This window comes from Panthera tigris, chromosome D4, assembly GCF_018350195.1.
Source record: "Panthera tigris isolate Pti1 chromosome D4, P.tigris_Pti1_mat1.1, whole genome shotgun sequence".
NCBI lineage: Eukaryota > Metazoa > Chordata > Mammalia > Carnivora > Felidae > Panthera > Panthera tigris.
The window spans coordinates 28910905-28937830 of record NC_056672.1 but is presented as its reverse complement, the minus strand read 5'-3'; the positions used below and the strand labels follow the sequence as shown (position 1 = coordinate 28937830).

At 42.9% G+C, this 26926-nt stretch overlaps 1 protein-coding gene across 6 annotated transcripts in view; it reads right to left on the bottom strand.

The window, feature by feature from the left end:
• Positions 1-26926, bottom strand: part of AOPEP (aminopeptidase O (putative)) — a 340077-nt gene that overhangs the window by 49291 nt on the left and 263860 nt on the right. For all 6 annotated transcript variants that reach the window (XR_006210295.1, XM_042963287.1, XM_042963288.1 and 3 more), the window contains 2 exons: positions 26710-26772; positions 26216-26290 (listed from right to left, as the gene is read on the bottom strand). Coding sequence is in view for 5 of the 6 variants with exons in the window: in XM_042963287.1 (XP_042819221.1) it covers positions 26216-26290; positions 26710-26772 (138 nt within the window). In the remaining variant the exon portion in view is untranslated. The remainder of the gene's footprint in view (positions 1-26215; positions 26291-26709; positions 26773-26926) is intronic.

Sequence of the window (26926 nt, the reverse complement as noted above, 5' to 3'; positions counted from 1 at the left end):
GAAGGCATAATTGTTCCAACCTTTCTCCATTAAAAAAACATGAGGATATTTACATCTTCCAAACAAGTGCCTTTAGCCCACATAAAAACTGATGAGCCAAAGGAGGCCTCACAGGCCACAGTGCATGGTTTAAGGGAGAAATTATTAATGCCCAAGTACGGTTTCAATACTAGCTCATCTTTACTGTTCAACTGTTTCACCCTCACCATTTATGCCATTTATGCCCCATTTATTGTCTCAAACTGTAAGGAACATGGTCTCAAATTCTCTCACCTCTTTGATCTGTGTCAGAAAACTCAATTTGTATTTACCAGTTTTGCCCTTTCTTGTATCTTGATGTTATTTTTCAAATCGACCTATATTACCAGGAGGGAGAAAATGGGGGTGAAAAAGTATGTTTTAGTGGTTGTCTGGACCCATTCTCCTTTGTGAAGGATCCACTTTATGAAGATACCTAAGCTCTTATTCAAAAGTGTAATAAGAATAAAGATGAAGTAATCACTACTTACATTTTGGCTTTGAAAAAGAAATAAAAGTACGATTAAGTTTCAAATATAACTGAAAACCCCTGGTTTTCAAATATGCACCCTAAAGAGAAAACAACATGAATGCCAGGACTCGGAACCAAATCTCTAAACAGAAGACAAAGCAGGGACACGTGTCACCAACAGGTCACATAGAAAGCAAGTCTCTTAATTTAGGGGACAGAACTGCACTAACACAGGTGACAGCAAAATGGGCAGAGAACATACAACACGTTAGAACCCCTACTTGATTAAGCAAATGATGCGGTTTGACATTATAAACTGCTATGTATAGTATACTAAATTTAATGCCCAACACGAAGAACTTTGGACATTTAACTTCTGGCTATATGATTTTTATTATTTCTGTATATTAAATTGTTATGTAACTCAGACTCCAGTCCCATTTCTGATATGGCACAATACAAAAAACAGCACTGTGATTCACTGAATCTTGCCAGATTCAACATAAAGCTCATATTCCTAAATGTCAAATATTCCCAACGGGATCCTTCTGGTGAAAGGAATATTTAGTAGACTAAATTTATTATTAATTAGTGTCAGATAATTAACCTAGTATTTCATTTTCAAAGAGGGGAAACTGAGTTATGGAGTTAACATGAAGAGTCACTGACCGATACAGAGAGGACCACACACATGTAAGCCCATCAGTGCTACTGGGTTAACAAGGCCGTCTGGTGGAACATGACTGGGTGGAAGGAGAGGGAAACCGGACAAGTAGATTCCGCAGGATGGAAGGAGTCACCATGTGGGGTGCAGGGGAGCAGGGATAAGAGAGGAGAATGGAGAGAGGAATGCTGGGCACCCTGAGGGGACGAGCCACCCAAATCAACAGGTGGGGGGAGAGGCTAGCACCAGAAAGGGGAACAAAGGTATCAAAAGAAGGGGTGAAACGAGGACACACTAGGTGGACACCTTGGACGTGCCACCCTCCAGCCTCTGTGACCCAGTAGGAGAGAACTGCCTCTGAAATTAACAGCACATGGTAGCAGGGCTATTCTTAGAGATCTGTGCTGACTGGAGTTGCAGGTACCTGCCCTCAAACCACGCAAGGCGTTCCTCTAACTCCACTGTTTCTAACTGAAATCTCCTCAGAAACTACACTGGTGCTCTAAAAAACAGCCATTCTAAAATGAACTCGGGTGTTCCAGCACTTGGCACAGTATCAGGAAAGCCCATCCCCATTATACACACACACATGCACACGTACATCCACAGTCAGTAAAGACCTCTGGGAATCTTTCAGGGCAGCACAGCCTATAAAATCAGCAAGAAGGCTATTTTATCATAGAGTAAAGGCTATTTCATCACAGCACACAACTGGGTACAAGAAATCACCCTGCCCTGACTCTATTCAGCCATGTATTTACCGATTTGTTTCAGAGAATGTGTCTCTATTCCTCAATAGCACCTACTGTTTACTGGTTACAAAAACTAGCCTCTGGCACTCCTGAAATGTGCCACGACTGAATCCCGTGCCTCAGAAAGACCTACAGAGCAGAGAGTATGCTGGAGGAACATCAACTCTTCTGACCAGTCCCACTGGACACCCAAGGTGAGGGTGAACAGTGAACACCGCTGTCTTTCCAAGGACAGAGAAAAACATCTCCAGATTTTAGCCAGTGGCTTCTGTGTCAATAGAAATACCTCTGAATGGCAGAACGGCAGACCGTACTTAACTGAGAACATACCCACGAGGCAGGTTTTAAAAACAGGGCTACGGGACCCTCTTGTTTCCCTGGAGGCAAAAGCCCACTCTGCTCCAGAAGGGATAGGCTTTCTGATGAGCCACAAGGCCCCACAGACTGCTGGGTGTGGAACAGCTCCTCCGCACCTGAGGAATACCTGGTCAACCCCAGCGCCCCAGGAGGGCCAGGACTTGCACCTACAGCTCCAAGAGGGGTGACCCAAAAAGGAAAGCCACACTACCGGAAGCATTTGGCCCTGGTTGGTCAGGACCAATGGGGCTTTCTCAGACATACACAACAAAGTGTGTTTGCAGGCACACTGGAGTTACTGGGCCACTACACATGAGTCTGATATCCTTGGACTTGTGCCTTCTGATCAGGCCCCTTTCCATGTTATGGTTAACACAACAGGATGAGAGAAACCACAAAGTACAAAAAACTACAGGGGACTGAGCAACTTATTCATGCCCCCTGTAAGCGCTGGAAAAAGACGTCTTTAGCAGAAACACATGTAATCAAAAGAAAGGGTGGGGGCTGTGGAACACCAAAGCCCCTCAGGGTGGCACAAGGTCCACAAACAGGATAATCCTCCAAATACTGGGGACAAGTTGCAAGATGGGGGAGCAGATAGCATTTGCCTGTTGGAACGGAGATACATTTCCAAAAATGACCCTCAATGACATGATCGAGTAACAGTTTAGGAAGCTCGTGTTTTAATTCTGCTACCCTCTGGGAGCTGGGCTGGGAAGAGTATTCAAGATGCACAGGGAAGCTTCTGCAATTCTTTGGTTCCTTGGGGGACTAAACCCCAGTGGCCCCTTTCATTTTCATGACTGTGCAGCTCTGACGTCATGCTCCACACCAGCTGGCACTGTTAGGGCATTGCCAAGGAGCTGTGCACCTGACCTTTCACGGAGAGCCACGACTCGGCAGGTATCAGCTGCTGTAAAATTTTTCTAAGGGACTTGCTTTCTTCTCATGTTAAAATGAAGACCTACCAGACATCACATTCTGGCATGCTGGGAACATGTGGGCCGTGCCTAACCAGAATATGTCCTGCAACAAAAGAGAGCCTACCTAAGACTCATGACACTCTTTTTAAACTAAAAAGAGTAGATGCACCAAGAGCAAAAGCAGACAGACACACTGACTCCATTTAAGCCAATACTGGTAAATACTGAAAAATCCATTCATCGCCAAAATAATCGCCACTATTCACCCACACAGATTTGTGTATGACATTCACTTTGTGTGGTAACACTACCAGGCCCGTGACGATGTGTGTGTGTTTGCGCACACGTGTGTACCTGCACACCCCAAGGATGAAATGGGCAATGCACATGCCAGACTTTCCACTAGCCTGGGACGCAGCCTCTCTGGGAGGGGTTTTCACCAATGTAGAGAGCAAGATAGCCAGAAAAGCCAGCCTGGCTGCAAAAAAAAACAAAAACAAAAACAAAACCCAGAGAGGCACGGCATCAGTTATACCCCTGTTCAGGACTCAATTATACTACTTTGAAGTTAAGACTATGTGCATTTTAATAGAAGCCAGAAAAGAGAAGATGGCTGTGTAACTGCATATTCCTTAGAAACAAGCTGGGAGTATCAATTTCAGCATAACTCTTGAAGTGGAACAGAAATAGCCCCCTATTTAACTGCTGAACAGAGGCATCTTCCATAGTTCCCATACTGTGACTGCAAGCTCGACCCACAAGTCATGAGGCGAGCTGGTAGCATACCCTCAGATCCTGAAATGGATGTCTGTCTGATTCACAATGAGAGAGGAAGCAGAGACACAGCATGTTGCTGCCACTGTTTACACCAGCGGCCACACGCAGAAAGTCAAAGGTAAAAGGAGTATCCCACAAGTGCTGGACACCCACTCCCGGCATCCATTCGTGAGATCGTGACAATTGCGTTTACAAAGGTTTACTCTAGTACACACAGGGTCATTTCCACACAGATTTAGTTAAGGTACACAAGTCCCTGGGAAAGCCAGGATTCCAGCATTCACTGTCAAGCAAGTTAACTTTTTATGAAAGGTATAAAACAGACCTTTCCAAAAAGGCAGAATTTCAAAATCACTGAATTCAGTTAATTAGGAAAAAATAAAAAGTAGCCTGAATGAACCACCTTTGAAGTCATAAACACAAAACACACTCCCATTCTTTTTCAATAAGTTTTTTCACTAAGAGACTTAAAAGACAAACACTAAAATGTTAAGAGTAAGTAGCTCTCTGGATGACTGGATTACTGTCAGTTTTCAACCCTCTTCTTGATCCTTTCCTGTATTTCCTAAGTTTTCTCTAATTGACAGTATACCACTTTTGCAACAAAAAAATGTTGATTTGCTTGGCTCACGTTGATTTGAAACGAGAAACAGAGTTAAACATGCTGAAGTAAAAATACAGGAAAGGTGCCACACAGGAGAACAAACTGAAGTTACTTTGTGTAGAAACTGGGGACATACCACTCTGCACCAGTTAGCTCAGCACTCGATCTAGATGTCCAACAATTCGAGCAACATAAACTGGGATCCCCAGAGAGCCCACCCAATCAGCCCCGTGGGGCGGGCATACTGTGGCCCAGGCTACCCTGCAATGTCATTCAGATTTTACCAAGAAACTCTCAAAGGCGTACGCATGGCTTAGTGGAAACTCAAGTTGTTCTATTAACAGTGGACTTGGGTTATTACAAATAAACTAAATTAAAATTAATTCCAAGTCCCTGCCCCAGTAAATCTTTCTCAGGAGCTTCCATGAAAAAGCTGAATTAATTTTTTTCCCTCCTTGTGTCCCTAATAAGCTGTTGGAGAAGGCACTTATAAGCACTGAAATGCCCAAAATATCAGTAACAATTAGAAGGAGAATAATTAGTATCGGAAAATCTGCAAACTTGAATCAGTGCTAAGATCGTTAGGAGCCGGCCAAATATCACGTCTCGAAAACCCAGGGATGAAGAGGGACTGGCATGGCACAAAGTGGCTCAGAGTGATGACAGGCTGGCAGGTGTCTGAGGGCCCAGGAGGGGAAACTGTCACTCACAGGGAGAAGGACACTTGCAGGTGAGGGCTCCGAGTAACTAACTGCCCTGCTAAGAAAACACAGGCCCGAAGGGGCTGCTCCAGTGTGTATCAGGGGGCACAGCTCCTTGTCAGGAACACACACAGACAGAAGGGCCAAGGCTGTGAAAACTGAGACTGGTAAGATGATTTAATGTGTGCGTCTATGCAGCGCCCCTAAGGAATTAGGTAATGTCATCATGAAGCCCGACAGCTCAGTTCTTCACTCTCCACTCTGCATCTCTTCTCAGAAATATGTGACTAGCCTCGTGACCATCCCCCCGCCCCCCTTCCCTACCGAGGGGAGGGTTCTGCACTGGAGGAGACAGCAAGTAGTCCCAGGGAGTACTACAGAGCCCACAGGAGAATCCATTTACAGCAAAGGAGCACAGCTCAGTGACATGCAGCACCCTGCCCTCCACAGGTATCTGCAAACTCAGCTCCCCCTGCACCTCCCATCAGCTGGGACACCCCCTTCCACACACACCTGTAACATGGACTGAAAGCCTATTGGAACGTGGAGCCAATGGCTCTCATGGTATCAGAAACAATGCCTTGCTTTTAAAACTAACTCAAAGAGAAATCCTTAGATAGCCTAACACACATACCACAAATAATGGGAGGGAGAACTTAACAGAATGCCCCATCTGTAACATAAAGGAGAAGTCAAAGGAAAGCAGGTCCAAATGTAGTAATGTGCACTGCGGTATTTACAAACCCATGAACCCTAAAAGACATAATGAAGCAATGAGAGGCCTGAAGAATCCCCATAAACACACAGCTATTAATGCAAACTGAATCAAGCATGCTGTGTAGTTACTCAGACACAAAAGCATTCTCACTGAGGACAAAGTTTTCTGAAATGGCAAGCACTTTGGGGAAAATTCAACAACATACAATCCTCACAGATTTACTTGGCAGTCACATTCCTAGAGAAAATTGGTAAATATTAAAACTGTGTATACAAGAGTTAGATTAGAGCCAGGATTTTCACCTGTGTAACTCTCCAGCAGGCACCTAGACGCTGAGGAAAGCAGCTGATTCCTCGCCACCCTGAGAAGAACTACAACTGTAGGTACACGGTTCCTGGACTCAGCCCACTAATGGCCACAGTGCCCCCCAATTGCTGCGATAACCACATCATCCTCATGGGGGCGATTCTGCCCCTTGAGAACTACTCCTTTATACCAAACTGCTCCCACATGTCAAAGTGCCAGAACAGATATGGAGACTAGGACAGTTCATGCCAATTGTATTCAGCTGCGGTGGTCTCTTCAGCCATCAGGACATAGGAGAACATCTCTGCTGCTGTTTCCTTCCCATGGACTTCTGTCACTTGGCACTTGGGTACCCCTCTCATCCTTTCTTCTTGGGAGGTCAGGTGCTCTCATCCCTGAAAAAACCGTTATCTTTATCCAGTCACTGCTAAAGCCAACTCTGGACAAGCACAAATTCAAAAGACAAGCAGGCCTGCAGGTGTCCCGAGGTACCCATGGAGCAGCCACAGACATCACCCAGGAAGCTTGGCTGTGACTAGGATGTGCTTAGAAAAATGCTTATTTGATAAGCTCACTGCCAGAATAAAACACACCTGCAAATCCTAGAGTACACAAAAATAATAAGCAACTTTTACCACTTGGTCTTGAAAGTGCACAGAAATACCTGCCATGTCAAATTATGTGATAAATTATTCCTGCACAACTTTTGTGATGCCTCTGGAAATGGCCCAGATTAATACAAAAACCTCTACTTGCATTTTTAATAAAGAATGCTTAAAAGCTACCTAATTCTATAAACTAGAAACTTACCATTTGATTATTTAAAGTACCATAAAACATGGTTCTACAACACATGTGTCTACTCTATATTAAGACAATCTGTATAGTTAGAAATATAAACTTGGGGTGCTTAGGTAGCTCAGTTGGTTAAGCATCTGACTCCTGACTTCTGCTCAGGTCATGGTCTCACGGTTCGTGGGTTCGAACCCTGAGTCGGGCTCTGTGCTGACAGCGTGAAGCCTGCTTGGGATTCTCTCTCCCTCCCTCTCTCTCTGCCCCTCCCCCACTTGTGTGTACTCTCTCTCAAAATAAATAAACTTAAAAAAAAAAAAAGAAATATAAACTTATAACCTTTTGTCTGAACAGAGAAACTAAAAAGAAAAGTCCAAAAAATAAAATCCCTTCTCAAAGTAAACTAATTTAATGTTGAGACAATTAACAGCACACATACACACATACCCTGCATACTTCATATCAAGTCCACACACACACACACACACACACACACACACACACACAAAACGTAATTAAATGGAACATTGTAAAACTACTGCAAACTATTGCACCACTGACTGGTGGTAGACCCCGGAGATTGGAGAAGACAGAGTACCAAGGACTACAATTTCGGTTAAATTGTGTTAACAATGCTTGAAAAGTTACAAAAACACTAAAACAGTTTCTACCTTTCTTTTATGCATAGAATATCAAATAAAAGTTAAAAATTAAGGTTATTCCTTAAATATAGCCTGTGGTTAGGGTGTGGAGAAACTAGAACCCTCATACATCACTCACTTCTGGGAATGTAACAGGATATAGTTTTTTTGGAAAACAATCTGGCAGTTTCTTAATAAGTTACACATAAATTTACTGTAATACTCCTAGGCACCTACCCAAAAGAACCGAAAACACACGTCCACACAAAAAGTTCTGTGAGTCTTTATAGCAGCAGCATCTATGATAGCCCCAAACCAGAAACAACCCAAATGTCCATCAAAGAGTGAAGAGACAGGCAAAATGTGGTATATCCATCCAACAGAATACTACTCAGGAATAAAAAGGAACAAACTACTGATACATGCTATAATATGGGTGAACCCCAAAAACGTTATGCTAAGTGAAAGAAGGCAAATGTATTAAAACCACATTGATTCCACTGATAGGAAATGTGCAGAAAGGCCAATCTATACGAAGAGCAAATAGATGACTGGTTGCCCATGGCTGGGGAGCAGGGGTGGGGGGAAATGGGGAGGGAGCCACTGCTAATGGGCACCAAGGATCTTTCAAGGACGACGGAAATGTTCTAACACTGGAGTCTGGTGATGACCGCACAACTTGGCAAAATTATTAGAAACCAATGAATTATACACTGAATTTCACACTATTTACATTACACCTTACACAAGCTGTTGAAAACATATACACACATATACCCATAGAGCCTACAGCTGAAGCTCTGGACAGCTATGAAATGTTAAATCTGTGTTTTGGTCATCCCTCTCTTTTGACTCCAGACTGGAAAAGATGACATCAGGCCATTAACATTATGAGAATGCAGAATTTTGCTATTCAATTTCCTCTTAAAGATAATAAAGGAGCATGGCAGGGAGGGAGGCGCACAGGGGGAGCAAATAAATCTGCTCTTTCCTCATTATGGAGTTCAAACCGGGTCATGGCCCTATTAGCCGGTAACTACGAGTAGCTTACTTATTACTGCACACTGCCGTCGGGGACTGTGCTGGGGCCTGGGAACGCAGAGTCCACTGCCCTATGAACATAGGACCTTTGTAATGGGCAAACCTAGGCCAGGCACTAGGATAAGCATGCTAATGGACACTCTGAACAATTAAGAAATGAGAAACTAGGGAAATGCTTATATTCAGTTTATGTGCCGAAAATCTAACACAAGCCACTTACCTCCCAAACCTCAAAGTTAGTTTTATTTGTTAAAATGGGTACCTACTTAATAATTTTACATAACGACAAACTTCAGTCTGGTAAACAGGCACACCGTGTACGATGCCCTAAGACGACCTAGCCTGCCTTCCCCTCCCATCTCCTACCGAGTCCACTTTTGCCAAGCACCTCCTAAATACACTCACTGCTTTGCTCAGCTGGGCAGTGCCTCACAGCCAGGGTGCTAGCTGCCTTCACAGCAAGGTAACACGCTGGATGGCATCCGGCACCGTTCCTGTGCACAAGAAACAGGTTCTGGGCACTGTGGGCTGATGGAAGGGGCAGGGTGACAAGCACATGGAATAGCCCTCTAGGAAATGGGTCATGGAAGAAACAAGGACAAGAACAAGGTAGTCAGTATCCAGAATCTCTGTCCATCCATAGCTAGGACACCAAGACTGCTCCTGCCATCTACTCACGGGAGGTCCCGCCACAACCCACGATACCTGTGCCACGTCTACGGACAAGCACCTTCAGGACCACCTTGTACAAAAGTTTCTGAGTAGGAAAAATAAACAAACAACGGTAAGTACACGAGTGATGAGAGGGCCAATCTGATAGAAATGGTAGGCAATTATCTTCTGTTGAAGTTGGCAGGATAAAAATCCATCTTAAGAAAAATGAAATGCTGTGAAGAACAGAATGAGCAGGAAAACGGAAACGCTATATTTATCCTCCTCTCTCCCACCACTCTTGAGTATTTCCTCTATTTTCAGAAGCAATAAAACCAATAAAACTGTTCCCCCTACCAGCAGTCTGCCTGTACTCGGAGACACACTGGCCGGCAGGGCCCCCACTTGGCCCAGAGTATAGGAACATGCCATCTCTGGGGCAGTCAGCACTCACACGGGGTCACAGTGCTGCCCTCTGCTGAGCTCCCCCCCCCCCCACCCCACCCCCCATGAAATCCTTCCAGTGGCTCTCGCCACTCACAGAGAGGTAAGGCACTGCTTGGGAGAAAACGGGGACAATGTTCCAGCGACCGCCTCCTCAGGGGGCCCCACAATGCCCCTTACTGCTAGCAAGCCTTGCAGCTGAACTGCTGCTCTCTGTCAACAGAGGTAAGAATATTCCAAGAATGCCAAGGACGAATGAAAAGGACCAGCAGTGTTTTCCCATGATTCATTCCCCTCGTTCCAAACCTACTTTCTCTCTCATTCTTGAATCTCTTATTTAAAATAAACTTCACAGAGGAAAAGTAGGGATCAGGTGAGTAAAAGCAGCAACGTGCATAACCTGATAGAGCTAGCTGGCTAATATAACGTTGACATGAAAATTATCCTACATAAAAAAATAATTTCTTTCCCATAAAAAATTCAAGCCTGTTCATAATTTAGAGGGTATGTGGAGTTTCAATCCTTAGCAATTAGGGAGCAAAGTCAGTCCACTGGGTTTTGTCCAATGACCCTTTTAACTACTTGAAAATGATGTCTGATTATCAAATAATGTGATGGCTTATCTATAAAAACTTCTTTCTAAAAAATATTGATTCTTGATTTACATAAGCAAGGACATTCTGAGAAGCCTTTTTAAATCATGCATAATACATTACTTATAGTTGAGAAAAACACTGGGCCCATTTCTTCAGTGTCTAAGTGGGTTTCTATTAGTAAGTCTGCGCCTGGGGAAACTCACTATTTGGAGCCAGCTCTACATAAGAATAATAGTTATTGTAAACTCAGACCTCTATGGTTGCTGGGGGGCGGGGGTATCTCAACGCTTATTTTTGATAACTTCCTGGAATTCTACAGTGCTCAGACACCAGCACTGTATTTCTGGATAGCCAGACCTTTTGATGATTGAGATGACTTTAAGTAAGACCTCAACCCAAATCAATAAAACCTCTCTGAGGACTTCCAACTAAAACTGTCTCGGAGGAGCCTAGTGGAAACTTCCAACAGAACCCAAAGCAGCATTTGTCTAAAGCAGAGTGGCCCCACAGAGCAGACTCCTGGGTCAGCTTGGGAGAGAGGTGTACCTTTAGGCGTAGCTGAGATCTGCCAGAGAAGTCACTGGGCTGCCTCCCTGGTCTTAATGCTGGGGACACTCCAGCTGGTCCAGAGATGCCAGGCTGATGTTCCCAATGTGGCCATTCTTCTGTGGCTACATTTCTTGATCTATCCTATTGCTTCTCAGGGCTCCTTCTGTTCTCTCAATACACCACATATGATAAATGCCTTTCACCCCTGACGATGGTATTGGAAAAGCCTATCACCAATAACGCTAATAACTAGTATCAGTGAACAATGATCTAGTGGCAGCTCTTTGCTAAATGCTTTATAGTAACTATTTTACGGATGAGGAAACTGAGGCTTACACTGGCTAGTTTGTCCAGGGTAAAACAGCTAGTAAGGGATAAAGATGGGATTTCAATTCATCTATCTGACTATGAATTCCATGTCGTGAAGGACAATAGAGGGGGAGAAATGTACTGTACCATTTCAGTTCAATTCTAGGAGCACAGATGACCCATAGGCATCAGTGGTGGCCATCTCCAAAGTTCTGTGGAGAAAGAAGTTAATGGAAACCACACATGTTCTGAGAAGAGGGGAAAAAAAGTGTCCATCCACAACAGATTAACATTTTTCTTGCTAAGAAAACTAGAGTCAGAAAACTGGGAGGTAAATGCTCTTGACACATGAACTCCTTCTACTGAGCTATTATTAAAATAACCACTTTATTTTGATTTTCAACTACTTCTGATACTAAAATGAATGGTCTTTAAAAAATGAGGAAGTGTTTCCACATATGCTGGTAACTGTTTTTCATAGGAAAAAGTCCCATCAAAAATAGCATAGAGATAACTTCTTTATTCTTAACCCTCTTGTAAATGACATGTCTCACCCTCCCGATTATTGGAAGTTCCTTTTGAATACAAATAATTTGAACACTGAAGTTTGCACATATTTATAGTACATCCCCTTCTCTGCAACAGTACACGATCACAAAACAGGCTCGATAAAAAAAACTGGAAACTGAGAAATTATGGATACATGTTCAAAATCTACAACAATCACTTAGTTTACTCTCCTCCCCTCCTCCTGTTTTAAGAATGTGAACACAAGAGTGAGGAGTCCTGCAGCAATAAGCCAGATCTCTCTTCTAGCATCTCCAACTCTAGCAGGATGACGGCAGTTCTCAGAAAAGTGACTACAAGTTCAGCGAAACTAAACAAAAAACATATCTTTCACCCCCTGTTCTGGAGCCTGCTTTGCTCCACCGTCACTTTTTCCACCAAACCTCTCCCTCAGATGGCTCACAATGACAATGACTTTGCATTACGCACAGGGAGCATGAGTCAGACTCAAACAGTGCCAGCTGTGGAAACAGAGTCTGCAGCTTCCCTCTGAGATGGGAGACAGTGGTCACAATAGCAGGCCTCAGCCCTAACCTCCCCTGCTTGGAGGCCAGAGGTCGATGGAACAGGTAAATGTGTGTGCACATGCGTGTGTGCGTCTGCATGCATACCAACCAAGTTATATGTGCATGTGGGTGCAGCAGTAATCCTTTGTTGAAGGACAGTTCAGCATCATCGAAATTTGTCTTATGATAATCTGGTGCTCTAGGACTGGGTAATGCTACTGTTGACCAAGCCAGGGACTTAATCTCAAAAGAAGACTCAAAGTATACCAGATCAGCAGTGCAGGAATCTCATCCCGTGCCTTCTCTCCAGCCCCTTTTATTTTGCTGGGAGTGAGGGGACAGGGTGCCTTCTGCAAGTCTGAGGCAGCTCAGTACCCACTCCCCCTTTTCGTCTGCCCATTTGGGGCACTATCCTTCTGTATCTGCCAGCTGTGTTGCAGATAAAACACAAGAAGTTTTTCCCCTAGATCATAATATTCCTACTCACTTTGCCCTGCCAACAGTACAGCAAGTTCTGGGAACTAAACCTTTCATAATCCAAGTTCAGCACTGGTTTTATCAATACTGTTTTGGAGGTGGAGGTGGTTTGATTTGGCCTGTAAGCCACAAGCCAAGTCAGAGACACTGAAGAAAAACATAACTCTAAACGTGCGATACATCGAGGTAGGAATATGTAGAAACACAGAAAGCAGCCTTGCATTTTAGAATAAACATTGAAGATATCTGCACAGACTGAAGAAAAGGCATTTGTGGGTGTGCCTTTACCACATTCCAAAATAAAATGCCTAGTAATCTGGTCACACTTATGTCTGATTAAAAAAACTACCGCAACAACATTTTCGTGTTGCAGTTGCCTGGCCTGTGATAAGCATCACAAAAACTTCAAATAATCTGTGCCTTGTAAAATTCACTCATTTATTATGAAAAGCAAATGTCCACGTCCACCCTTGCAGACACCCAGCTGTCTCACCATGAAGTCTTTCTCTGCGTTCGGAAATGACTGAGCCCTCAAAATCAGACCTGGTCCGTGCCTACCCAAGCCTCTGTATGCTAGGAAAGGGCCCTCACTCCGGATGTGTTTCTAGGTGACAAGGAGTGGCCTTGTAGGGACATTCTGAGTCCCCCAGACCTTCTTTCCAGGCCTCCCTCAGCTGTCCATGCCCTACAACAAAACAAAGACCAGCGGGACCCACTTCTCCTCACCTGGAGCCCAAAGCCGCTCTGCCCCCACACCCTGCTTTGGGGGAAGTGCCCAGGTGAAGACAGCAAAAATGGGGACAGACGTGGGCTCTGGTTCCAGGCGGGCACTCCAGCCTGGGACTGAAATATTCTCAAGGCCCCCGTGTTTTCACATGCAGAAAGGCTGGCCTTGGAGAAGCCGTAAGGTCTTCCCTATGTCTAACAGCTCCATCCCGTATGGCCTCCCAAATAAGTTGAAGCTGGAGTTGTTCAACTTTCCATGGGACATTCCCCTCCATTTCCCCCCTCATGGTCCTGTGCGCTTAGGACCTCCAGTAGCTCTCATAACATTACAGCCCCGCACACGCTCCTCCAGTCATTTTAGACAGCTCCTTGGGGGTGGGGAGGCTAGTTTCTGAAGTTCTCAACCTTTTAGCTCCTGTTCTGTGTGGCAGCCAGAGACCAAGATGAAATTTTTCACAGATCCAAAAACCACGTTCCCTTTTAACACTTAGAAACTCAACGTGACCAAGAGTCATTTCAGAGAAAATAATCATCTCACAGACAACTACCTAGAATTCACTTTTTGTCATGAAATAAACACTACAACTCTGGCCAGCAAAAGGCAACAGAGGTTAACTGGAACCTTCTCTTCAACATGACCTGCAAAGTTACAATGGAGTGGGGAGGTGTGCCCCATATTTAAGTGCTTTTCATTAGCTGGGTATTTGTATAAACCCCACCAGCCTTCAAAGGAACTTCATATCAGAACATTTTGGTCCAAAGAAACAAAAGCAATGACATGTTGAGTGTAAGAAATGATTATAGACTGATCTAAAGCCGAACTTTGCTAGAACACAGATCTTATAGCCTAAAGAACACTTTGAGCACTTCAACTTGGAACACGAACAACAACACCTTATTCTACCAGAGTGGACGAACCGAAGGGAGACACACATGAATTGATCCAGTAGCTCTGAGAAGTAGGATTAGTCTTCTTGAGTGAAGCCAAAAGACAGGGACTAAACATACAAACTTATAAAAGTACTACTGCTACATTTGCTGCAGACCAAAGAACATGAAACCATGGCTGATTTTTTTTAATTAGTATATCAATTTAAGAATGTTTTCCTGCCTCACTGTACAGACAAAAAAAACCCATACGAGTGGTGTTACCATCCACACACCACAAGATAATCAGCCCTTCACAGTCATCTGAAGAGGTGCTGTAAAATGTATTAGATATTTAGTACACGCCAGCTGTTTTCGATAAGTCACCTCACTTGACTCCCACAAGGCTCTGGTGAGGCAAGCATCTACCCCCTTTGACAGGATGACACGTGGTGGCACAGTCCACAGGGCCCACCTTGGGAGCCAGGCCTGAGCCACACAAGCCTGTGTACTGCAGCTAAGGAGCACCTCTCCAAGACACTAGCACATCTCTGCAGAAAACAACTGGATTTCATCAGACAAAATTCCACAGAGGATAAGAATGATCATTCTACAAAGATCAAAAGAAAGCCACACCCAACAAAGCTATGAGGACAAAGAAGGCCCTGAGTCACAGGGAGCCACGAGTTGGAAAACAGGCTGCTGTGTCCCCAACTGCTGCATGAGGACTCACTCTAAGCTCAGTGATTCATTTGGGGATCTTGGGTGAGACATTTAGATTCTCCAGGTACTGCTCTACTGCCTTCTGATCTGTAAAATGCGGGACACAAGCATATTGGGGTATAGAGATACTTTGAGATCCTCACAAGAAATAAAAGAAGTATAGAAAGCATAGTTCAACTCCCATGAGAATGGTTAAAATAAAGATGTCTGACAATTCCAAGGGCTGATGAGGAGACAGAGAAACTGGGAACCTTAGGAGCGCCTGGGTGGCTCAGTTGGTTGAGCATCAACTCTTGATTGGCTCAGGTCATGATTCCAGGGTTGTGGGATTGAGCCCTGCATCAGGCTCCACGCTGAGCATGGAGCCTGCTTCAGATTCTCTCTCTGCCCCTCTCCCCAGCTTGCACTCACTCTCTATAAAAAACAAACAAACAAACAAACAAACAAACAAAAAACACAAAAAACTGGGAACCTTAAACACTACTGGTGGAAATATGCTGCAGCCACTTTGGAAAAACAGTTTAGCAGTTTCTTGAAAAGTTAAACATACCCTTACCCTATGGCCAAGCCATGCCCAAAAGAAGTAGGTCTACATAAAGACACTTAAACACTATTCATAATAAGCCAAAACTGCAAAAAACCCAAATGTCCATCAAGCAGTAAACAGATAAACAAAATGCAGTCCACCCACACAATAGAATACTACTTGATAATGAAAAGGAACAAACACAAATATACGCAATACTTCTGATACTCAAAACAGGATGATAAATGGAAGCAGCCAGGTCCAAAAGACTAAAGTGTGTATGATTCCATTTATATGAAATTTGTGTAAGAGGCAAAACTAAAGACAGAAAGCAAATTGGTAGTTCCCTGGGGCTAGGGGTCAGGATGTGGATTAACCACAAATGGATACAAGGGAACGTTTTGGTGATGGAAATGTTCTAAAACTAGATTGTGATGATGGTTGCACAACTGTGTAAGTGTCTTAAAACCCAACAAACTGTATGTGGGTGAATTTTATGTCATATAAAAGACACAGGACATTAAATTCAATGAAACTGTTAAAAGAGAGAATCAGAACCATAATCTTCTGTTGTCTGTGGAAGCACTCAGCATCCTTTACCATTAGCGTCAGGAATAAATGCTCACACCGTACCTTCGACACTGAAAACTAGAGTTTGTGTGGCTGACAGTTAAGAAGAAAAAGTGAGAAACCAAATTGTACACGAACTCAGTCCAGAGCTGTGACCTGCTTCTCTTCTAGATTTGTGCTGTTCCTTTTTGACTTCTCCTGCTCCTCATGGAGACCATGAATTTCTTTCCTTGGACATCAAATGAAAATGGCCACAGAAAGCGAACAGCATAAGCTTTCTGTCTTTCAGTTATAAAGGCAGCTGCCTAAGAGGGCTACTGTTCCTGTTTTCTGCGAAAATGCCAGGGAAGTACAAACATATTCTAAGACCATCTTTTCCCACTTTACATAGTTTCCTTGGTATTAACCACTGCAAATCAGGTTGTTTTCCTGCTTCGTGTCTATGAAGTCTGAACCTTCACATACCTATGATTTAGAATTTAACACTCTGAAAAACAAACCTTTCTTGATTTGTAGAGAGACATTTAAAATGTTGATGATTTGGATGTGCACTTAATGCCATTCTGTAGCTCGTTCGATGAGTCTGTGCTCATCATCAGAAAGGTAAAAGGGGCATAGAATTATTTCCTTAATACTTTTTTTTTTTTAAAGGTCATGCTATATTTCTGGTGCTGAAACAAGTGCGATGCTTTGTGAATAACACGATCCAACGTTCAAGAATCACAAGAGGAAACGGGCTCTAGAGCTTGCAGTCACCATCCCTGATTCTGAAACCAAAAGTTTAGGGAAGGAAAAAACTCCAAAACTTAACGATGCAAATAAAAGGGCAAAAATAGAGTGAAACAGACTGAAAACCTGACGTCCTCAAGCCCAGAGATAGCATGACCTGGCAGTGGCACTTTGCAAAAGCTGAAGGGAAGTGCTAACTGCAGCATCAGTATGTTCTCGGGAAGACCATCAGAATCTTGAGAACCGAAATGCTGGTACCCTCAATTCTACAAAGTAACAAAAGCTGAATAAACTCGAACAAATATTTATACCCTATCATCCGGGACCAGACTTACGGATAACGCAAAATGCCCAAAGTGAGAGGGTTCCCTTTCCTTACAGATATCCAAACTACTCTGTGCACATACCTGCGTTACCACTCATAGACGTTTGATTCAGTTCTGTTTCCCACTTTATACAGTTTTTCACACCTAACTGTAAACTAGTTGAGGCCTGTTTTCCATTCATCTCTGTATTTATGCATACTCCTTATTCGGGGTTTTGTGTGCTGTGGATATGCAGTTAAGTCAGTAAATAAATGGTTCAAATAAAAATAGAATTTAATAAGGAATGTGTTAAACATGGAATTATAGGCAGTATTATATTTCTAGCCTTGAGTTTTTGAATGATTCTGGTTCATAAGTGTCAGCAGAATTTCTATAGGTTCCAGCCTTACTTGAAAAACATGGATGAATTTATTTTTAAGAATCACATTTTCAAATAAAGACACTAACACTATTTACATGTACGTCAATCAAACCCCTATCTGTGCTTACAAATCATGTAAAAGCATTAAAATGGATTCAGTTAATTCAGTTACCCAACTTCCCACCGCAACTTCCAGGCTGCATGTGTAAAGGTTGCTTTATCAAAACACGGCCCAGGCGTGGAAACTCGAGTCCAGGGTAGCCTCAGGTAAAATGCATCATATACTCATGTCCTTAGTTTGTGCCACACTGGTTTGAATTTATTTATCACATGCTGCTTTGTAAATGATCTTTGATATGTGTGTGTTTTATCTCCCATGGCCAGAAATGACATCTCCTGTGTCTCTGGTATTTTCCAGCAGCTTCTTACATAGGACTTATGTACAGCAAATCCAAGAAAACATGTTGGCTGATGAGAACTGACTTGAGTTTTCAGCCCTCATTATTTGAAAAACAAAATTTTTTTTTCCTGTGTATTGTTCTACACGTAGACCACGGTCATGTAAACCCAGTTTTATGTGGGAAACTAAGTGTGAGAAGAGTGTGAGTAGAATATAATGGAGGAAGTGTTTTCTACGTGAGATTCTTTCAAAAAGCACCACTGTTTTTAGGCCAGAAGTTCTCCACGCATGGGCACAGACCGCCTGCTTACCGCAAGGAGTCGGCATGCATTTATACATCGCTAAAATGCAGACAAAAGACTTCAGAGAATCCACTTTAGATTTATCCCAAATATAAAGCCAACTCAAGTCCAAATGCCCATAAAATACTCTAAATTTTAAAGTTCCTAACAACAGGGGACTTTGAAGAGTCACAGAAACTAAAATAAATGTAAAGCACTTTATATACAGTATCTTAGGTGGTCTTCAAATCCACTTTGAGTAGCAAAAAAAAAAAAAAAAAAAAAAAAAAAAAAAGTTACCATTTATTCTCATTTTACAAATGAGGCAAATAAAGCTCAAAAGCCAGTGGACAACTGTGAAAACTAGCCCACAATGAGACATACCCAAGTAACATTTTTGGAATTTAAAGAAGAAATGATCTGGATGTCCAAGAGAAAAGACCAGGTCACTCTGAGGGGAAGAATTGAGACGAGCAGAAGACTTCATGCAAGACAATGGAGTAACATACTCAAGACACTTAAACAAAGAAAACATGAATCCAAAATTTTGTGTCTAGTTGAACTGACCCTCACATGGAAAGAGCACAAACTTATTAAAATGCAAGACCTCAGGAAATATAGTTGCCCCAAGCTCTTCCTGAGAAATCCACTCTGGAACTAGCTTCAAAAAATCCCAATTGCTGAAGATCAGTTATATAAGGGCAGCTGATGAGCATTATAAATTTACTTGCAGAATTAAAACTATGTGATTTTATAAAGCATATGGTATACTATGTCTACATGCGCTGACACTGTAAATCTAGTACAACTACCAAAAAAAAAAAAAAAAAGAGGAGGAAATGGGAAGACTGTATAAATACTGTCAGCTTGTTGGCTGTGTTAAAGGTGTTTAACTGGAGCAAAAAAACAGTATTTCAAGTCACATGACAGAAGATCAAAAGAGGAGGGGCAAGAAAAGGTTAACATCTAATTTCACTACTGCTCACAGCAGGAAATCAATACACAAGAGCAAAAAAATAAATAAAGTGAAGAAAAGAAACCAAAATGTATTATTATGTCAAAGTAACCACTAGAACAAAAATATAAGCCTCCTAAATACCAAAAATGGACGAAAGAAAAATTACATCATAAAAGTGTAAGAGTCAAGGCCAAACACACACATTAATCTTATCATTAAGGTACACTGGCCTAACTGGCCTGTTAAATGAAAGGATTTTCAGATGAAAGCAGAAGTCAAGTGACAAACTCAGGGAGTACATGATTGGGTGGCAGAGTTGGGACCAGGGTCAGGTCTTCCTGGCTCTGAGCTCTCTTTATAGACGAGATGAAAAAGATGACCCATGACAACCAGGAAAGCTCTCCCCAATGTGCCTTCGTGAAAACCTCTGTCATTAAAGATCAAAATAATTAAACAAGAACTGGGACATTACAATTTTTAAAAAATGTAATCGCCAAGTATGATTTAGGAAGGTAAGTGCCATGTGTGGGAATCATTCATCTAACTCATTCAACAAATAGTAATCAAGGCTGCATGTAATCAGGTCCTTCCCTAAGTGCTGGAGATAAAATAAAAGGCTTGAGTGTCAGTTCTGCTGCACTCAGAGACCCAGAAACGTAAGTGAAATACATGTCAGCTATACCTAAAGACACATAGTAGTGTCCGCCTCCTGAAATAGAAGATGAATGGAAACATTCACAGGTCCTAAATGACACTGACATCAGTAGGTCCTACTAAAATAACGCATCTTATTACTGCTGTATGATGCTAGGCGCAAAACAGCAATCATTAAAACGCCTGAGATGAGAATGATGGCCAAGTAAAGCATTCTATCACAGGAATGTAACTAATGCTTCCTATAAAAGTAACTAAAAAGGCACAAGATTGTTCTCTGCCCGCCTCCCTGTTCCAGCCACACTCATGTTTTATATTAAAATGGCTTTCATCTTTCATGGCACAGAAGAGTTGCTGGCTGCTGGCATCAGATCTGCTAAAATCAACAATAGTGTAATTATCTGCACACTTTCATGTGTTTTCAAAACATTCGCTGGCTAGGATTTTCCTCATTTAGAGATGCGTCCTTTATGCTCGTGGTCTAGGGCTATCAATAGCCTGGGCTAAAAAAATTTGTTTACATCTTGCCCAAAGCATTCTTTTCTGCAGCAATTATTTGATTTGTTTATACCTCACCTACTTTCACAAAGCGTTTGCCCCCGTCTACAACATCCTCATAGCACACTGCTGGTTGGTGGTACTACTTTAATGGTACATTTACATGAGCGGGTACATGCAAAGCACTTAGAATAGAGCTTGACACATGACAAGTGTCAGCTATTATTATATTAATAGTCCCATTCACAGATTCTTTTTAAAATACGTGAATAAGTGCGTGAGGTAAGTGGATGACTGTACTTTAATTTTCTCCGTTATGCTAGTTGAAAATGGAAGGAATTTCAGTACACTCAAAATTCTTAGAACATTTTCTTAAAGGCGCAGATTCTTAAAAAAATAAATCTATGGAACAGATGAAAATTTAATGGCATAAAATTATGCAGATCAGCCTCCTTTCCTGAGGCTACCAAAAATACATTTTCTCAGCCATTCTTCCTCGGTCCAGTTTAAAAAAAAAAAAGGCAGAAAAAGCCAAGATTTTGTAAAACCAAATCTACTTTGAGACCTAGGTATAGAGAATTTAATAAATTATGTATTTGCCAGAGATTTACAAGGAAAAAAGGGAGACCCACAAATAAGACCCAGTTCTAAATATTGCAGCAATAAAATAACGAATTGCATATTAACAGCACTGTAATTACTCTTTTTGTTAGGTTTCTTTGTAATTACTTTTAATAAATTACCCTGCCTCTCTCCATCACTCAAGTAAGTTGTCATCCAAAGGCACAATCAGTACAACACAGGACACAAAGCCACTCACAGATAGGGAGGGCGGCTGGTGCCTCAAGAGCAGTGACTCATTAGAACCCATAAAGCTTTTCTATGGAGATCAAGTATCAATGAAGCTATTGTAAGAGATTACAGCTATATAAATGTAGACTAGTTATGAATTCTCACAGGGCAGGAACATTTTCAAAAAGAGGCAAGGGCACCGATGCCTGGGAAACCACTCAACACCAATGCTGCCTCAGTTGCATAAGAGTGGCTGCCTGCAGCCTACCATTTTGCTAAATGTGGGGTAGCTCCTGTAAAGTGAAGGGACCCTTGGTTCAGCACTCTTTAAATTCGTCTTGTGCCATTTTCTAAAGCTTTGTATCCTGATCGCTCCAGAGTCAAGCCTAACACGGTCACCGTCTGCTGTTACAGGTCCAAGAAAGAGCCAGATAATTTTTATTAGTCTTAAATAGTTTTCCAGAAATCATAAACTTAATATAAAACAGACCTTTGTCACAAAAGACAAACAGCAGTAAAGCATTTTGTTAAATAGTTTAAAATTTGTACCTACCTTTAACGTGTTGAATATTTCAATATTAGAATTGTAATAAACGCATTTTCTTAGAACATATAAAATTTTAAAAGGAGCAATAAATGTGGCAAAATGCATAAGCCAAAATGGGTTCTATACACACTTTTTAATCTGTAAATTATTATTCATACCAAGATAATCACTGCAGTTCAGAATCAAATGTGAGGAAAGAACACATGAAGTAAAACTGAGGGAAAATGCTCCAGATCACAAAGAAAACTGTCCGCATTTTCTCTTCTCAAAGACTCTGAGATGGCGACTAAATACTATAAAATCCACATTTTCACAACCATCTCTCTAGATCTTTATGTCTCACTCGATATTTCAAGGAAAATTTCACCACATTTTTAACAATCTTATGCTCTGGAGTATTGTTTTTAGGGTTCTGGCAGGAAAGAACAATTAAGGTAACCTTAAAGGGTGCTTTTGTTAGAAACCATTTGCACCTCGTGTTCCTTATGACTAATCGTAACACAGGCCAGACACTCACCCTCGCCAAGACCACTAGCTTGGAAACAAACTAACACACATAAAAGATAGCTTGTCAATAATAATAGTCAACCTTAGTATCACTGAATTTTCAACGTTCTGAAAGTTTGCCAATGAATACCTGTGACATCATATATACTCGATGATGACCAGAAAAGAGTATCTTAAAATTTATCCTCTGTACATTATCAGGTACGTATAAAACATGATTTCAGGTGCTTCTCTGCAATCTGAAAATTGGAATTTTCTTCTTCTAAAGGAATCATACGTCATTCACACATTCTTTTCCTCAATATACTATTTATTATTGTGTAGTATAGTATTACTAACCCTTAAAATTAAAAAAAAAAAACTACTTAAAATCTTTATATTTCACATATATTTTAAAAGTATGTTTTTCCTTAATCTTTGAATGTGATGGATAATTTGAATTTATTTTTGAATCAGTGAAAGATAAAAGCAGGGAAAAAAATGTTCCTCTTCCAAAACCAACAGCCATTTAGAAAAATCTATTAACATTATTAAAAAAAAATACACATACAATTCACTTTTGCAACCACCATTGTTTCACTGCCCCTTGCAGAGCTGAGCCATTCTCCCTAATTGTTCTTTGTGTAGTTGTTCCTGCTCTCCTTGCCTTTCTGCTGCACAAATTATTGAAACTAAGTAACAGGAACTTGAAATAACATAAAAGGAAGAACATCATAATGTAAGGAGAAAACACCTGAGGACCAGAAGCAAAAGAGAGGTGAGTTTGTAATTTAAAATGAAGACGACCGAGAACAGTAAAAAGGATCTGAGCTGCACCTAGTGGAAAGGGGGCTAAAGTATGAAGAGAAAATAAAATGAAAGTAAATATCAGGGAAGACAGAAGACGCATAAGACAGCACTATGAGCTTCAGGAAGACGAGAAGCGAAACCTATAAGACAGCCCGGGGCCTCCGGTGGCTGGGTGGGAGGGAAGGACTCAAGGACTCGCACAGGAAGGAGAACAGCCGGGAAAGGCCAGGAGAGCATTTTAAATCACTTCTCCCGGTAGAACCTCTCACTCACCCAGTTTACTTTATTTCATTATTCGTTATTTTAACCCACAGCTGAGAACAGGGTAAGTTTGTTTTGCTTCCCCTTCTGAGTTCACTGAAAAACTCAACTCCTAGATCAGGCCGTGCCTACCACTTAGCACCTTCGTGATTTTCTTTACGGGGGGTGGGGTGAGGGGGACAAATACCTCCTGTAAGATTACATTCGCCACCTATAATTCCTCGCCCGCTGCCCGCTTCCACACTGTGGCCTCGCACTGCTGCTCGGTTTTCCTTCCGCGGGCAGGTCAGGAGACTCTGCTCTCCACAAGTCAGTAAACACTGCAGGAGAAATGTTCCGACCCTAGCACAGTAAAACACAGACTAGTTAACCAAGTTCAGTCAGATCTGGGCTGAGTCCCACGTGAGCCTGGAAGATGTAAATACAGACTTGGGGGATGGAGGAAGGGCGGCGTGGGGGAGAGACGGGGCAAAGAAAACAAAGTAGGCAAATAAAAGCGATGGGTAGACTGAAAATTATGCCTACCAGAAATGACTACCACTCGTTTTCATATTTTACAGTAATATAAAATGAATAAAAGCTGAAAATACCACAGTGTTACTTGAATGCTGTAGAAATAGACAGCGGATGCAGGAAAAAGGAGAAACTGGCTAACGTGCCTCTACTCGTCGCGTGGCAGACATTTAAAAACCCTTACTAAACTCAACAGAGAGTTAACTACTGAGATTCCTACTAACAGGTTCAAATCGTAGCAAAAGGTTAACATATGACCTCGGTTTAAATACTCATTACCACACAGAATTTGATCTGTACTTCAGAATAGACACTCAGGCAATCAGGGGACGGCACCCTGGCTTCCAGCTGCAGGGTGGCCTCTGTGCCTTTCAGAACTTGCTCTGATGCCCTTGGTCACTGATCACACTCCATTTCACCTTGCCCTTGAAAATATCACAGGCTTTGCCTCAGAGAGCTCCTAACCCTCTCCTGGCTGTAACACAGGCAAAACAGTGGGCAAAGGGCTCGGCTGCCTCGCAGAGCCAGGAAGAAAGACTGGACACGCTGATAATTAATATTCTCTGATCCAACTCTGAAATCTCCCATCTTCTGACCTCTCTACCTCCTCCCTCAAAGCTTCAGCTTTCAGCTTCATTCTTTGAAATGAAGTTCAGTGTGTTGATCCCAACCTACTTCATTTTCGTATCCTCTTTAAAACTGTTGCCCACGTTTTCTAAGAAAAGTCAAACGTGCACCTTGCCCATAAGCTCTAATACACAGCCTCTACGGAGCCGAGAAGGCTCAGCAAAGAACCCCATTTTCTTGGTAGGTGAAATCCTCAGCACCCCCTTCTCATTCTCTGAAGGCGTCACAATACTTCAAGTTCAGATTTGGGGAGTGATGGTACCTAGTAATCCACAAAGGTAACGGCTTCCCTTCATTCACGCCTGGCATATGGTCTACTTGAGTAATCTTATTTTTGGCTTAAAAAAATCATAGCTGGAAATTTTTTTTTTGCAATACTAAGCAACCATAAAACTTTTCCCTTCTTTGGACATTTTATGATCAGATTCATCACCTTACATTTTTTAAAACACCTAGAGCATGGAAGTTAAACAAACACAACCTACCACAGCATGCCGAGGTATGGTCAGAAAACTCAAGTCTCTTCAAAATGACACCTTTTTCTATTACTGTTTAACTGAACTGACAGATATGACTCTGTTTAAAAAGGTTAGGGCTGGGGTGCCACTTTTCACACACTGAATGTCTCCCTACAAATGACCAGGATCCTAGGCCAGTTCTTTTCCCCATTCTCTTAGAAGCTGGCCTTGGTATCCTTACATGCACTCTGGAACTCTGGGATCACCTTCATTATGATGTGCTTTGTGCACATTCTCGGACGCTGCAATGCCCATACTAAGGCAACACATCACAGAAGTCAGCAGCAATGCTATCAGCAAGAACTTGGCTTCAGAACCAGGAGTGATTCATCATACATTCTAGCAGCAGAAAAACAACACACATCTATTTTAATCCCCTGGTGCTATCAAGAATCAAAAAACAGTACAGTAATTAAGTAGGCGCAACAAAAATCGTATCTGCTATAACATTTGTGAAAACGCTATTCACTTTTAAGAGCTTTCAATAAAAGTCACTCAGAAAACAACAGACTATACTTACCTTATTTCATACTATTTATTACAATGACAAATCAAGTTTTAATTTAATATAATTTCAGGAGAAAATAGGTAGTCCAAACTTCTGCAAAGTAACATACTGAAATTCTAAATTTAGAAAAACAAGTTTTTCATGTGCTTTACAGTAAATAAAATCCCTCCTAGGGTTTCAAAAGAAATCCATCGTCTCCCTCCATTTTTAAGATTACTCTAATTTAAAGTCCCAAAGCTAAGTGAGTGTGCTGTGTCTATCACAACCGAACAGAGAAACCCGATATTGTGGGCAATTTATTCAGAACGCCCCCCCCCCGCCCCCGCCCCCGCCCGTCTAGAAGTACCTTAACAACTGCCATAATAACTACTACTGGTCTAACATAATAACGGAACCCGCTTATGTCCCATTGCTCTATTTAATGGACATGAAACATAGCTCCATCCGGGGTCATCCTCTTCCTGACAACATAGTACGTCCATAATCATTAGCACTGTCAACCAATTTTTCTGTGTAACTATCCAGGTTAATTTACAGCCTACTGTAAATTTAATTAAAACTTAAAAAAAAAAACAACAAACGCTACTCTATTGTTGTGACCAAGTCCTCTGGGGCGGACAGGGAGCTCTCTCAAGAACTCCACCCGGTGCTCTCTCTCGGGGGCCCTACCTTTTCAAACACTTGTTCGGTCTCCCTTCGCTTCCGTTTTCGGGGTCTCCGGTTCATTCGAATCCATTTCTCGACCTGAAGTTCAAAAACCACAGAGCATTTTAAACAGGACGACGGGTCGTGAGGGCCCTTCCTCGGCGTGAGAAAGAAACGATCGACCGCCTCGCGACGCAGCCTTCTTGCGCTTCACCTGGGGAAGCCACGGGCACCTTCCGGGCCCGCTGGGCGGCCTCAGTGCCGGGGGCCCGGGAGGCGCGCGGGGGGTGCGACGCACCCAGGCCGTGACCTTCGCCCGGGCCGCTCCCTCCGGTCACGGGCCTGGCTGCCCGCCCCCGCGCCGGTGCGCGCCGGAGCCCCCCGAACGGGGCCATCTTACCCACCGCGGTCGCGCGTCGCGCCGCGGGGACTCCGCGGCGGGGATGCGGCGCCGGACCCACCGCCCCAGGGAGGGAGAGGAGGGACGGGAGCGCGGGGAGCGCGCCCCCCGCACTCACCTCGACGCTCACTTGCCGCGCGAGCCCGCACTCCGCCCCGGCCTGGCGTTCCCTCTGCAGCGGCTGCGGGGGAAGGGGACAGAGTCAAGTTTACCCCGGGAGCCGCCCCAGCCTCCCTCCCCCGCGCCCCACCAACTCGGCGCGCTGACCCACTACCTCGACCGCGGAAGGTGAGGGTGGGAGCCGGGGCCCCGCCGCCCGCGCCCAGCGCCCGCCG